The 15,497-nt window shown below is 46.1% G+C and overlaps 1 protein-coding gene and 1 non-coding gene across 3 annotated transcripts; one reads left to right on the forward strand and one right to left on the reverse strand.

Moving 5' to 3' along the window:
* Window positions 1–593: 593 nt before the first annotated feature.
* Window positions 594–14,550, reverse strand: LOC120825735 (uncharacterized). 2 transcript variants are annotated; one of them, XM_040187533.2, is made up of 20 exons: window positions 13,334–14,550; window positions 12,481–12,580; window positions 12,190–12,229; window positions 9,712–9,753; window positions 9,500–9,588; window positions 9,270–9,366; window positions 9,017–9,159; window positions 8,744–8,916; window positions 8,426–8,529; window positions 7,957–8,351; window positions 7,827–7,875; window positions 7,604–7,661; window positions 7,463–7,520; window positions 7,052–7,369; window positions 6,823–6,918; window positions 5,135–6,716; window positions 3,949–4,595; window positions 3,765–3,835; window positions 3,573–3,648; window positions 594–2,647 (listed from the first exon to the last, which is right to left on the reverse strand). In XM_040187533.2, the coding sequence occupies exons 1-20, from the start codon at window positions 13,497–13,499 to the stop codon at window positions 1,660–1,662; spliced, it is 5,292 nt and encodes a 1,763-aa protein (XP_040043467.2). In that variant the 5' UTR covers window positions 13,500–14,550; the 3' UTR covers window positions 594–1,659. The 2 variants fall into 2 exon arrangements, with proteins under 2 accessions (XP_040043467.2, XP_040043468.2); XM_040187534.2 differs by having other exon boundaries at window positions 3,573–3,645; window positions 13,334–14,500.
* Window positions 14,551–15,284: 734 nt separating this feature from the next.
* trnal-aag (transfer RNA leucine (anticodon AAG)) lies at window positions 15,285–15,366 on the forward strand. Its single transcript has one exon. It is a non-coding gene; the product is annotated as a tRNA-Leu (tRNA).
* Window positions 15,367–15,497: the final 131 nt, after the last annotated feature.

Below are 15,497 nucleotides of genomic sequence, written 5' to 3' on the forward strand. Positions count from 1 at the left end.
CATTAGAAAGTATGTGTGTCAGTAAACATGTGCTTACACATTCGATGGTGGGAACAAAAACACTTGAGAGAATGAGAAATATCATTAATTTACACACCATCGACGGCATAACCAATTAAATAACACGTGTCAAGGAGCACAAGTATTGTTTTCTAAGTAAACAAGCTAAAAGGCTTCTGTGGACGGCGGTTCTATCTGATGGCGGTCGTCCCTGCAGTGGTCCTGCCGTACACCCGGCTTACTACTCCCAATTATTTGAATCATTTCGGTTGTAGGAATTTAATGTATTGTACATCTTTTACATTGTTCATTCTGCACACACATCCATCGTCGTCTGTCCATCCCGGGGAGGGATCCTCCTGTGACGGCGTAGCGAGGGGATTTCTCAACATATTAAATACCCCTTTTACATATTTGGTTATAAAAATCAATGTGGTGTGTGTGTGTGTGTGTTAGCGTCAACATTTCTAATGTTCATGTGTTGCTCTTAACAGTCCACGCTTTGTCGATTTAATATAACTAAGGGCCATCAACCCTCATTTGCAGGTCATTTTCTCTGGAGTGCAATTGTTGAGAAAATATAACTCAAGACATTTTCATGAGGTCAAAGCATTTAATTAAAAAAAAAAAAAACTCAACATATTTGTAAGAACACCAGTTCTCCAATTCTGTTACATTTCCCTCTCTCGCACACAAACGCACACATACACACATTTACTCACTCCGACGACGTGCTGACACCTACTGCACCGCTGGAACAAAAACATGCCGACTGATTTGACATTAATCAACACAGCCTAGATTTATACAATCCAGTGTAGAATGGATACATACGGATTTAATTTAACTGAAAAATAAACACAAAACTGGTGATTGTGTCGGCTTTATCACATTGATCAACAATAGAACGAACAGTTTCCAAGGACAACTACTGTATTTCAAATTTAGTTTGATGAGTAAATCACCTTGGAAAAATGGCAGAGAATAATTTGTTACCGTTATTTCATATTTCATCATAACAACTAATGACGTGACTGAAACCAATTGCTACCCAGTAATGATCAATGTTGGAAATAGCAGAAAGCACTACTGATTTCTACTTAATGTACTAAAACATGCAAACCCACCAACTCTGTCCTTAAAAAAAAAAAAAAAAAAGAACAACCCTGCAATGAAGGTTATTCTGCATCTAAGCCTTGAACAGCACACAGGGATGTGAGCAAAACAAAGAGGGAAAATTATTATGTGAAGCAACGGCTAATTTCTATTTACAAATGAATCAGACAGAAACAGCAATTCCTCCTCTACAAAGAAGCAATCACATCCCTGAGTACAGTGTTCATTTAGACCCACTGCTGCGGATCCCTTATCATTGTTAAGTCCTTTCAGCCCGGAGCGAGAGGTCGATCCCCGCCGATTCAGAGCTTTCTCTGACCCAAAGTCTCAAGAGGAAAGGCTCACATTGAACATTAAAGAAGCCTCAGCAGCGGCCATAATGCCAATCCAGGCACAACTAAGTCTGGCTCGCGATGACGTGAAGTGAACAGCCGTCCGGCGACTCGTTTTCGTCCGGAGCAGCGCGCCAGTGTTAGTCCATATTTCTAGAATACATCATTATCTCTTTATTAACAACAGGCCGACGCCCGCCCACCCTCAGCGTTAGTGCGGAGCCCCTTCCTCGGCTTTCTCCAGCCTCTCCTCTTCCTCCACATCTTTGTCTTTACTCTTTTTGTGTTTCTTCTTCTTGTGTTTGTGCTTGTTCTCCTTGTGGTCTGCCTCCTTGGCATGCACGCCGTGCTTCTTGTGCTTTTTGTGTTTCTTATGTTTCTTATGTTTCTTCTTCTTCTTGTCCACCACGCCGCCGGCGGTGGCGGCGGCTGCCGAGCTGCTGTGGTTGCTCTGGGTGGGGCTGGAGGGTTGGCTGGCGGACAGACTGGCGCTGCCGCTCCTCCCTCTCTCCGTCTCCGAGCCTTCGCCCTCGCTGTAGTCGGGCACAAAGGCCGCTTCGTCCGTCGCGAGGCCGAGGTCGGAGCACAATCGCTGCCTCCGGGGCTCCAGGCCGCGGCTCTCCTCTCGTCCTCCTCCTCGGCCTTCTGCAGCTCTCTCCTCCTTCCCTGGGCCCCCTCGCACCTCGTCTCTCCCTCCACCTCGGCCCTCCTCTCTGGCTGCAGCTCTCCCTTCCTCTCGCCCTCCCCTCCCCTCTTCCCTAACAAGTTTTGTTTTGGTTGGTTTGTCGGAACTCGTCTGTGCCGTCCTGGCGCCTCGGCTCTCCTCCCTCGGCGCTCTCCCTTTCCTCTCTTCTCTCGCCGGCGCTCGTCTCTCCTCCCGCGATGCCTCCCGGCCTTCACTCCTAACCGGTTTAGGTGCCTCGGCCTGCCCTTCTCTGCCTCGGCTCCTCTGTGGCACGGGGGAGGGCTCCTTGGGGGCACTGGGGCCGTTTTCCAGGCCTTCTTCATCGTCCTCCCTTTCCCACTTGGAGCGAGGAGGAGGCTGAATGAGCGGCTCCTCGCTGTGGGCGACGGGCACCGGGCTGATGCTCGGGCTGCGGCCACGGCTCTTCACAGGGCTGGAAGGAGGCTGCTCTGCAGGTTTGGAGGAAGCGCTCTTCGGATCCTTATCAGAGTCTCGCTTTGTTTCTTGAGTGGACCTAGTGTGGGAGGAGAAAACGTTCATAATTCTGATGCAACGGATGCAGATAATCATCAGTGTTGATGCAGCAGAACCAGAAAGATCAGCTTCTTTCATTCAATGCATTCTCCACACGCTGCCTGCGTCAGACATGTTGGTGTTCTGCTAGCAGGCTCCTGCAGCCTCGAGGCACTCGCCTCCAGTGGAGAACAGGGCTATAGGAGTCTGGTACGCTCACATCTTAGCTAAACCCAGATTTATATCCATTTCCAAACTTGGTCTCCAATTGACGCAGGCTCACGTAACAACCCCTGAGGTAATGTATTTGGCTCTGTGCGACTCCCTTTGGAGCCACAAATAGCTTTAGAAACGGCTTTTTACATACATTTGATGTGTAAAAACGGATGAGTTCCCCTTAAGGGTAATTGAGGAACGTGACCTGAAGACGTAAAAGCAATCCTTTAAACAGTAATCAATTAGGTCCCGGCTGAGTAGACAAAAACACTTCACAGGGATACAAGTAATGAGTTTTTTCATTATACAATGATCAATTTGAGTGATGATTTGGTCAATATAAATGTCAAAACATCACTTAAATCCCAGGTACGGTCTCTAAAGTGCTTGTGAACAAAAGCTATTTAAGCGACTACAAAGATATTCAACAGAAAAGCGTTATCGTTGCGGATTCATTATAAGTCAACAGACAAAACTTTTTTCAAGAGCTCAAGACTGACGTGTGTCATTCATTGGCTTTCATTGCAAAGACACAGAAACTTGCCATTAATATGTAGTTATTTACGCATCCTTTTGATCCTTTAATGCTATTAAATGAGCCAACTAGCTTTTTCACATTCATTGGAGAAAATCCCAATATGAACAAAACGCACAACACATTAGAATGAATATAAGTAATTGACTACGTAAAAGAGGCACAAGAGACTCACCTAGAGGAGCTCGTCGGGGCCTTTCTGCTGATCCTGGGTTTGCTCTTCACATTAGGCTCCTCCGCATCTTTCACTGCTGGAGGAGAAGGAAAGAAAGCTGCTTTTATTCAACCCTTAATTAGCTGGCACAAGACACAATCTCAGTCATCATCTCTTCACACGCGCGTGCACACAGACCGCAATTCAAATTACCTTCTCTGTGGGCGGCAGCTGGCTTCTCTCCTGAGGGGACACTCCGCTCGGTTTTGTCCTTGGACGCACTCCTGGGAAAAGGGAAGAGGATATAATTACACGTATTAACAAATGTGTTTACAGGACACATCACGCGGGGACATGGACGGTGGTTTAAACCAACGGCAAGGCGCATGTAACACACCTGTCGGATTTAGCCGATCGCTCGGACCCGTCGCCCCTCTCCTTAGACGAGGCGCTTGGCTTCTCCGGAGCGTCCGTCGAGCTCTTACAGGCCGACGACTTCTCGGCGATGGTCATTTTATCCAGAGAGACGGACCTCCCTCCCGCGCTGGAGCTCTTTCGCTCGGCCCTCGTCGACCTCTCTCCTTCGAGGTCCCTCTCTACTGTAACTGCTATTTTCTGGGAGCTGGAGACCCTGTCCCTGTCCCGGTCCCGGTCTCGTTCCCGATCCCTGTCCCTGTCCCGTTCCCTGTCTCTGTCCCGGTCAGACATCAAGCCTCGGTCTGACCCTGAGGCTCGGTCCCGCTCTCTGTCCAGTCCCGAGCTTCTACTCTGCTCCCGGTCTGAACCCTGCGGCCTCTCTCCAGCACTTCCTGGTCGGTCTCTCCCGACTCCCCTCTCTGCAGATGCCGACCGCTCCTTTCTGAGAGCCCCGTCCGCCGTGCTGACGGGCCGGTCCCCTTCGGAGAGGGTAGCAGAGGCCGATCGGTCTGAGGTGGAGGTCGTCTTCTCGGAAGCAGAGGGCGCCCTGTCTGCAGGAGTCTCTGTGCTGCTCTTCCTGCCCAAGTCTCTGTTCAACTTGATCCTCCTCTGGGTCAGTGGCTTCACCTGAATGTGGACAAAAGCACATAACGGTCACAAAGGGTTCATTTGGAGCGACTCAACACATTCATGAGCATTTTTATGATTATCAACAGCAGCAAGTTTTGGGGTTATGCACAAGAAAAAGCTATTTAGAAATTGATGTAAAGGACATTTCTGATTTCCATTTTATACAACGTTATGCAATTAGTTGGTAAAATAAGTACAAACATTAATTAGGGCTACAAGTAACCATTTTCTTAATCAATTAACTTGTTCACAAATAAAAAAACAAAAACATGTTTTTGTCTGAGCAGGAGCCCAAACATTCCACATTAAACTAAAACAATCAGCAAATATTAAAACCAATCATTGATTTGATTGACTCATTGTTTTAGCTCTAATGAGGATTTTCTGCAGCTTTATTATATGTAAATACAAGAATACTGACTGACTGAAATACTGACTGACTTGTAATGACTAATTACATCTGTAAGTATCTTCTGTAACTCCACAGATGAGTATTTTATCCCAGTGTTTGAGGACTACACAAGCATCAGACCCACCTGAAGGTCCATTAGAGGTCTGATGGATCCTCGGTCCGGGTCTCCTCGGCCCATATCACGGCTCCCGGGAATGGGAAGGAGACCCGGCCTGTCAGAGGAGGGTGGCAGTCTGTGCAGCGGGGGCTGATGAGACATGTGAGAGTGGGAGAGGACGTCACATCCAACCACCAGACCGTCTATTCTCCTCAGCTTGCCGGGAGGGGGTCCGAGTAAAGAGCGGCCCTCCTCTCCCATCCTCCTCCGACTGTCGGGGGAGGGAGGCCTGTGGAGGAGCTGCAGCCCGTGTTGATGAGGGGTAGGGAGGAGCCCACCACCCTGAGGAAGGTCTCTTCTCCCCCGCATGTCGTGGCCGGATCGAGGGCCGTCGTGAAGAGAGGAGTGATGCAGCGGCAGGCTCTGGCAGGACAGAGGAGGGGTCTTAAGCAGGCCCGGCCTCACTGCAGCGCTTTTAGCCTTTTCCTTTTTAGGGATGGAGTTGGGAGGGTCTTCTGGTTTGGTTTTAATGGTCTTTAGCGGTTTTGTGCCAGAGGAGGGGGAGGAGGAGTCTTTTTTGGCCACCACATCTTCTCCGGGCCTTTTCTTCCCCTTTTCACTCTTTCCCTTCACGCTCTCCGGCTTCACTTTAGCTTTTACCTTCTGGCCTTTGTCTTTCTTTGTCCGATCGGACGGAGTCTTTGATGTCGACTTGGTGGAGGGTTTAACAGGCGTAGCGGTGCTTTTAGAAGCTGGAGCTTTAGAGGTTGCGGCTCCAGCTGAAGCCTTTGAGGACATGGGAGACGTTATGACGAGTGATGGGATTTCGTCCATCGGTTCGTCTCTGACGGGAGTCGCATCTCCTCGGTCAACGGACTGATGCGATCCCTCTGATTCGTCCCCAGTTCTTCTCTTTTTTACTTTCTTTGGCTTGAGGACTTTAGCGCTGGACTTAGCCGCTGATGAGGAAGAGGATGGTGGATGGTTAGGGGGAGGCCCTCGCTCTTCTCTTCCTCGTCTTCCTCTCCCCTGGGGGGAGTAGTTTCTTGATAACGGGGACATTCTGTCCCTCTCCCTGTCTCTGCTGGCGCGACCTCTGTGATGCATTGAGGTATGCGGGTTGTCGTAGTCTTTGTAGTACTGGTTGTACCAATCTGCATACTCCTTCTCCCACTGCCGATAGCGTTCTCGTTCCCAGCGCTCATTGCCCCCGGGACTCGGACCTTTCAGCTCATACGGTGGGAGCTCTCGAGGAGGCGGCTTTCGTCCACCGGGGCTGCGGGTCCGGAAGCCACCGGGGCCAGGCGAGCGAGACCGCGACCTGTATGGCCCCGCCCCTTCCGGTCCCTCCCAGGCCCCTGGTCGGTAGGGGGGAGGGGACCGTGGTGAACCAGAGCGACGATACCCGTAAGACCTGGAACGGGAGCGGGAGCGCGATCGTCCGTAGCTGCGGCCATTGCGTCTTGAGTAAGGGGAGCGGGGATACGACCGACCATGGGAGCGTGAGCGGGATCGACTGGGAGAATAAGAGTAAGAACGGGATCTTGACCTGGATCTGGAGCGGGAGTAAGGGGAGCGGCTGAATGGGGAGCGACTGAATGAGCGGGATCTAGAGAAATAAAAACACGACCATAAGGAAAGATTCGATTATGCAAGTTGCTTTAAGGGTTATGCGTATTTAATCAAATGTGGATATAAAATCTGAATGACGTTACCTTGAATACGATGGTCTCCGTCTCTTTGGTGCATTTCTGTACTTCATAAGCTCTTTGTGGAAGTCTTTAGTAAATTCATCCAGTTTGGATGTGACACTGAAGATACAAAAACACTTAGATTACTTGTTCTTATATCATTAAATTCACAGTTATTATTTATGCATTTATTTCCCCTTTAGAAATTAGTAGCTGAGCAGCAAAAAAACTAAATGAAAAGGAGGCAACTCACTTGTCCTGTCGGAGGTGCCGCTGTCTGTAGAAATCTTCCTTAGAGAGGGGGGGCTGACCGAGGGGGGGTAAAGGCATAAGAGGGGGCTGGGTACCAGGGGGAACCCAGGGTGGGTTGAGCCCTGGTGGTCCGGTGGCATACATAGGCTGCGGTTGGTAACCCATGACAGGAGGGAGAAGGCCAGAGGTGTACGGGGGGGGATAGGACTGGGGCGGGGGCGGGTACATGGACGGAGCCGGGTACACTGGAGGTTGGGGTGCAGGTGGTGGAGCCGTGTGAAGGTGAGTGGAGGGGTGGTCTCCTCTTCCTCTGTAAAACCTGATACAAGGGAGGGAGGGACATGGAGCGTTGTTGGACTCACATCTAAGAAAGCAAACTTTTAATTGATCAGATCCCACGGAGAGGCCTTACCTCTCCCACGGTCTGCCGCCTCCCCCCCTGAGAGGCTGGTGCGGTCGGGACTGGTGACCTAACAGGGAAGGGAGTTTGTTGAAGCATGACGTTGCTTCAAGCTCACTTATGTTTTTATATTGTGCAAATTGAGCCTGTTACCTGGTGGATGAGGCGGCCTAATAGGTGGCGGGTGGCCCATGACATTTAAATGGTAGTTCTGTTAGAAAAAGGGAAAAAAAGCATTTTTTTCTACAGCACCAATCTGTAATTTAAGCAGCAAGAAAAACAAACGTCACAGATATTGTACACAGGCATGTGTGATCATAATGTGAAAACGCCTCATCTCAGATGTTCAAGGCGACCTCATGTGTGATCCACTTACTGAGGTTCCTGAAGATTCCGGTCTCACAGTAGGTTCTGGATTTGTCTCACTGAAAACATAAAAGACAAACACGTACAATTAAAAACTGCCTTTCGTTTCAAAAGACCACTTCTTCTCAGAGTCAACTTACTCCGGTGGGGGCGGCTCCCCATGACTGGTGGAGTGCATAGGAGAAGGGTGGTCGGCAGCAGGTGCAGCGACTGGCGAATCATCATCTTCTTCTTCTTCAGCAGCAGCAGCATGAGGAGGGGTCGGAGCAGAAGTAGCAGCAGGGGCAGGAGAAGGGGCTCGTGCAGGTGCAAGAACTGACGTAGGGGCCGTTGCAGGAGCTGGGGGCGGGGCCTGTACTTGAGGGGCGGCGGCAGGTGCGCTTGTGGAGGGAGGGGGAGCGATATGAGCCATCAGGGGGTCCTGCTGTCTTGAATGCCTGACCAACTGAGGGCGAGGCGGTGGCGGGGCGGCATTCTGCAGCTGCTTGCGAACGTGTTTTGTGTATCCCGTCTCATTCTTAAAGTTGTTCACCGCCTGCATGAGGAGATACTGGTTTAAGAAAATTCAGACACAAGGGACACAAAACGGATAGATTTGAAGGGGTTTACCTGTCGAAGAAACTTGTTGGCGATGAGATTATCGGGTGAAACATCGGACTGTTTGCATGTGAAGCAGGTGTGCTCCTCCGAGTCCAACAAGGCCGTCCTAATACCTGAAAACAAACAGCCCTCAATTACACAAAAGCTCATTTGAGAAACAACAAGCTTTTATTCATGATGATGTAAATTCTTATGACAATAACTTCCCTCCCTCAACCGTGACAGGGACCAAAACATTCAGTCATATAGGAGATCATGTTTAATCGGCAACGCCTTGATTGTTTTTGTACTTTTACCAGTTTGTAATACTTGATAACAAGTACTCACAATCATCGCAGTAACTGTTTCCACAGCACGGTATAACCACGGCATCAGTCATCAGGTCATTGCAAATGGGACACAGGAGTTCATCGGGGATCGGGTCGGTATCGTCCTCAGATGATGACTGGTCATGTGGAACAAACGGAGGGCGCTCCTTCTTTCCTTGTGCGTATGCCTCACTGTATTAACAGAGCAACAGCAGTTAACCTCGGGACACAAAAGACAAATACCGCACAAACATGTGCTATGAGCATTTAGTATTTGTTGGATGAAACATACGCATCTATCGCAGGTATAGCATATTCTCCAGTGCTGGTCAACATGGCTCCTTTGGTGCCCGGCTCTGCCTTCACCATGAAGCTCTGAGGAATGCCCTTACTGATCCTCACCGGCTTGGTGCCCTCCACGCTCTTATCCTGGATCTAAAAAGTTAAAAGAAAACTAATAAATACATTGAAAAACAATGGAACGTAGTAAAAAAAAAAAAAAAAACATTGCAGACATTCAAGATCAAATGATGGGTAACAATTACCATCAGCAAGGGGCACTGCCGGATGTAGTGACCAGCTTTTCCACAACGAAAGCAGGTATAGTGAGCAGGTGGAGGTCCAACCGCTTTCTTGGAGTAACTAGGAGAGTTCAACACATTTCTTTAACCTATATACAGCTAGAGAAAGGTTTTCCCAATACACTGCTTCGTGAATCTAAACAAAGTCTGACTTTAATCAAGTACAAGGACACAAAGTGTGTGTGTGTACTAACTGCATTGGGTCATATTCATGATTGGACTGAGATATCATGGCTTTAATCTTGTCCTCCTCCGATGCATTAGCGTCAACCAGGTTAGCAGTCTAAAACACATAATGGAAAGAAAAACATAAAAAGGAGGATGTCAACACCACAGGGTAAAGGGAAACGTTCATTCAAATTCAGCAATATCTTGATGAAGCAGCCAGCCTGGACAGAAACAGTACCTTGGCAAGTTGGGCGAGCGACATGGATGGAGAAGAATCCGTCTGCAGGAGAATCAGAGTACAGACATTTAATGTTTTAACATGGTAGCTAGTAAACACACAGTGGAAGATTAGAGCACAGATAGTCCCCCACCACATCTGTGTCCAGTCCCTTACAGTCTCCACCTACGTCGAGACTGACGTCTTTGTTTAGGGCAGAGTGTATAAAATAATGCAGGAATATGTAAATCAATAGGTCATTATGTTTGTACGCAACGCTCGTCCCTCCACAGACCGCTTCGAGTCACAACTAAAAAACACTAAAGTCATTCCTACAGTTAAAAAATATTATATACCTAAATGATATAACGCAGAATATTCTCTCTCCAAATCATAGGAATCTAATCAGGTAAGATAACAATTTTTTATCGTAGAAAAAGAAGTCTATTTAATGGCCAGGAATTACAGCCCATATAAAAATAAAAACTTGTGAGTTTAGTTTAGAAGATTTAGTATTTCCAAAACCTAAAGGACGATATCTGTAATCACTGAAGGGAAACCACCGAGAACTTCAACAACTTTGCAAAGAACAACAGCTTTAACTCCTACTACATAAGCGTTGACTGGTGTGTCTTCTGAGTTCTTTAGTCATTACTGGGGTCACGTCCAAGAGCATCTGCTTAAACCGGTATTATTTGGGCACCATCAGCAATTAGAAGTACACTTCCATCACATCTGTCAGTCAAGAGCCTAAAGCTTCTGCTGCGGGAATTTTGTCAAAAGAAATACTTGACATCCAATTATAGCATGCGGCTTTCCCTTCACCAGGCCACAGTGATTTAGGTATTTGCACTAACATGTTTGAAGCTTTCATCAAAACCAGTTCAAGCCTGCGTTCTGTGAACTGTTGACCTTGCAGGGAAAGTGCCAAACTGTTTCAATGACAAATGCAAACACTGTAACGTGTCAAAGAGCTGATCAGACGCATGTAGAAAATGTTTCCTTAAAGTGCCTGATGAAGAAACTACCAAGAGTTGTCAAGTGTTCCTTCAAAGTGCTCCCTACAAAAAAAAAAAAAACCCAGACACATCTAACGTGAACGGCAAAAGCAAGTTGGGTGATGTCGAGGGCCAATAAACTAAAAGAGAAATAGATCTCAGACGGACAGCAAAATAAATCCTACTTTACGGCAACAAACAAAATGGCTACTCTGCCTATTTTCTTCAGGTAAATAAAGAAGTGGGCAGGTTGGGTTGTCCCTCATGATAACGGCTCAGAGGAAAGCCGGGTTTTGCAGGATTCTGTGGAGGGAACACACAGGGATCTGGTGCGAGTGGTTCTGACACTGAACCACTGGACAACTTTATTGACAGGTTCTGCAGCTTACAGCTTACAGGACACACTACACCAGCATACGTGTCTGCAGCAGCCATGGAAGGCCTCCAGAGAATGACAAGATATTTACTTTACGGATAGTGTGTCAAAGTACTTTGTGATCATGTCACAGCAATGTAAGTCAGGGGCCATGGGGCAGCATCTCAAGAATCAAAACTAGCGTCTTACCAATAACCCGAACCACACTTGTAAAAAATGTAATTTGAACTAGTTCCCGCGTCTTTGTGAGACAAGACACTGAGGAATCTGAATAAACTCAAAGCTTTTAACTCAGCAGGATGAAATCTGTGAGCCGTTGGGGTTTGAAGGTTATGTGCAGTCCATACTCAATGTAGAATAGAACATCTTCATGGTGAAATTGAACAGGACAAAAAAAAATTGACATCGGCAAATATTACTGAACAAGTTTACGTATATTAAAGATTAGCAGGGTGAGCTTTCAAAAGCAATCAGAAAACAATGGCGAGTCTCTCCCACTCACAGCTTTTAGTCTTGTAATTGTAATCAAAGTTAATTACAATCAGTCCAAGCCATACTTTACTTCATTGGGTTTTTAAACCAGATAGAAATTGAATATTTTCACAGAAAATAAAATGACAATGGATTATCATTACAAAATACCATTTTTTTTTACAAACCCCTTTAAAATACATTTTCCTGACCTGAAGCAGGTAACAATACCATTTCAATATGAAATACAATCACGGGATTTCTCAATTCATTGTAAAGTGGCAACAGTTCAACATGTTCAGATCATTAAAAAAACAAAGTTGGCTAGTCTGTCTCATTTTAACCTCATCTCATTCTGCAATTGTAAACTTTAATCTGCTCATTTCAAAACAGAAACCCAGTGTTTTAGAGGAACAAAAAACTATTTTCAACTGTGGTGACTCCAGGAAACCCTCCCAAAAAGACATCAAATAACACAGGTTGAGATCTCAACACAAATGTAGCCAACACACAGTGAACAGAGGATACACACAACTCAATCAATACTGACACAATGTTCTCAAGAAAGGTGACTAAAGCCAGAAAGAGGGGGAGCGGGAGAGAGGTGAGAGGAGGAGGAGGAGTGAGTGTTGATTTTGGGTTTGTTTTACATACGGGTCTAGAAGATCCCACCACAGCTGTGTCAGAACGATCTCTGAGGAAACAACAAGAGCAGAAAGAAACCATCAGTTGTTGACAACACTCAAGAGCAAAAACACATCACGGGTAAAGTTGGCTGCATTCACACCGGATCTGCTGCAGCCTAACTATTAATAGAAAGACTGATCCCTACTGAAAAACAAAACAGGGAATCTAGTGTAAATCTATACGGGTACTTGATTTCTAAAGCAATAGCAACGGCACCACTCAAATGTGATTCTAGCAATAACTTTTAGGTATACTTACACAATGAACGTCCTGCCAGGAGGTTTTACTCCACCAAGCGGAGTGCGACGGACGATCACAGACGAGTGTTTCGGGATGTGGACTTCATCATCGGTGTATTCTACAAAACGTGAGACACAAATCATAGTTAAGGCATAAAACATTGCTCACTAGAATATGTAAAAGTCACTCAAGCCCAGATAAAGAAAATGGTAAAGTTCAGTTCTATAGATAGTCTTAAATACACTGCACAGTAAAAAAAAAAAAGTAATTAAATGACAGCCTCAAAAGAGGGTGGAAGAGTTTACTTTGGCTTGCAGCCTCACAATTTCAATAAAAACAACAAAAAGCTCATAAATGGATAAAAATAATTTTTAGTACATATTTTTTCATAGTGACGTGGTACATTGGGTAGTTGATACATTGTAAATAATTACAATATTAGTGGCTTGTCATTTGAAAAGGAACCTGGCAAAGGAAAAGCATAATGTAGATCTATCTTTGCCTAAGAGGCAAAAGACTAATATAACAGATTGGTAGAAAGATGATTTTTGGGGGACTCTGTACTTTGCAGTCCTTTGTGGAAACTCATAGGGAATGTCATTATGTGTTCAAATACGCTTCCATATTTTCTGACGAATGTCTTATAAATATGTAACAGGTGCTTGAATGACAAAACAGCAGATTTATAGAGTCCTTAGTTTCTGCCCTGGATGGGTGCACAACAATATATGGCCTGAACCTATTGCATGAAACGACATACCACTCCTAATGTTAAAACACACGAAAATGTCCACGAGTTAACTCCAAGTAGCACCATTATAATGGATGACATGCTGCTGAGCGGTTTCCACCGTGTCAGCTGACCACATACCTTCTCGAGTCTGCGCATTGGTGATCTGCAGGTCGCAGTCTGTGGCCTTGAGCCGCTCTCGGCCCATTATCTGCTTTTTAAGCTCGTTGAGGGTGATATGCAGCCCATCGAAAGTGACAGTGTTGTAGTCCAGTTTGGAAGAGAACTTATAGTGAACACACGACATTTTAACAAGTCTAAGCACTTAAGTCAATCAAGCACAAGAAAAAAAAACACAGGCGTGGTATAACAAAATAAAAACAGCGTCAACACTGAACACAGCTAAATCTGGTGACTTTAATGTGAAAACGTTCCTTATATTCGCCGACACACTGTAGACAAGAGGAGGTGGGTGTAGGGGAAGGGTTCAGCTCGTAGAATGGCGAAACAGTCCTTGTTATTGCCAATAAAAAAAAATCGAGACGTGAGGCCAGAGCGCCATTGAGCGGCGTCTTGTGCCTCGCCAGTTCTTTAAAGTCCGATTAAGCAAGAGAGTCCATTCAGCACAAGATAAATCTATCACGGGGGTGTGAATGAGGCCATGTCCTTTGTGGAAAGTCTTTGGTGGAAAAGCCCGGGCCTCTGCGCTACAATTCGTCGGTGTAGCTAACAGCGGGCCTGGGGTTTCCAGAGCATGAGTCTTTGAGCGTTAGCCTCGTTCGCACAGTTCTTACTCGTCGAGACAAATCCCCAGTAAGCTCCACGAAGAGTCCAGAAAACGGTATGAAATCTTCCGCAAGGAGTCCACAAATGTCACGTCGCCGCAAATAGACCCCGACGAACTGGTTCTGGAATCGTAATACCGTTTAAATGCTAAATTAACTAGTTAGCTAATGTCAAGGCTAGCATGCTATACCCCGAAATTAGCTAACGTTACCTCGCCACTCAACACAACATGAAACCACCACTTGCCTATCAGAGCTAACGGCTAACGTTACTGCCTCACGGCGCTATGCTAACAATGATGCCTAAATTCGCCGTCGAATGACCAAACCGATGCAACAGTTAGGTCGTCGGGGCGCAAAGATTCCTCTTCCCTAGAGCGCCATTTTCCATCACGTCGAGTTGAAAGCTGTGTATCCACGTTAAACTTCAATTTAAATCCATAAAATCCATTTCGCTGATCCAAACTGCTTCTCTTCCTCGCCGTTTGATCAAAATGGCGCAGATCGGAACCGGAAGTAGCTAGGGTTCTTCCGAAGACGACACAAGACGGCAAAATGGAAGCGCACTTCCGTCAGAGGGCTGACGAGACTGGCCGTTAGTTACAGCAATTTCCATAATATGAAATGAATAAATACCCTATACATTGATTTACGGGATTAAATGATTTGCACGATATTTTACATTACATGTCATTTGTCTCACGCTTTTATCCAACGCGACGTACAATAAGTGCTTTCAACAATAGGGATACAAACTCAGAAGAGCAAGAGACAAGAAAGTGCAATTTCATCAAATAATCCAATTTACAATTTGCTATAGATAAGTGGCATTACAAGTACAATTTAAGTGCTACAATTTGTTTTTGTGTCTTTTAGTCCAGGTAGCGTCTGAAGAGGTGTGATATACAGTTATTAAGACATATACATGGGTAACTGCAGTTGAGTTTTGTTTCAAAAGTCACTTTTCTCAAATTATAAATTTTATTTCCAGCGGGGGTCGATCATTTCTCTGACTGGAGGTGTATTTTATTTTGAAATGTGTTCCACACGAGCGCAGTCAGTTCCAGCGGCACCAGCACCGCAGACGCACATGTCTTGTTGTACCAGCAAACCATGTGCTTGCATCTGTATTGGCGCAAGCAGGGCAATGGTTTACAAATAGATACGAACCATCTTGCGCTCCTGGTGTTCTTTGGCTGTTTAATTGCGTTGTCCGCGCGCGGGGAGAATGAATATATTCATGATAATCGTACTTATTGACCCTCTATTAGCTACATATTCTACCTCTGCGGCGTCGTTTCAGCATGGGTAGCGTGGCCGAGCGGTCTAAGGCGCTGGATTAAGGCTCCAGTCTCTCAGGAGGCGTGGGTTCAAATCCCACCGCTGCCAATATTTTATCATCCTGTTTATAAAGCAAACCGTCACTCTCCAACACGATAATTACTCCTATGATGTCAATCCATTGTGAATCTTTAATGAATGTTCTCATTCAAACTGAAAATGCTCCATGCTAGTGATTG

This window comes from Gasterosteus aculeatus, chromosome 9 (genome assembly GCF_964276395.1).
Source record: "Gasterosteus aculeatus chromosome 9, fGasAcu3.hap1.1, whole genome shotgun sequence".
Lineage (NCBI taxonomy): Eukaryota > Metazoa > Chordata > Actinopteri > Perciformes > Gasterosteidae > Gasterosteus > Gasterosteus aculeatus.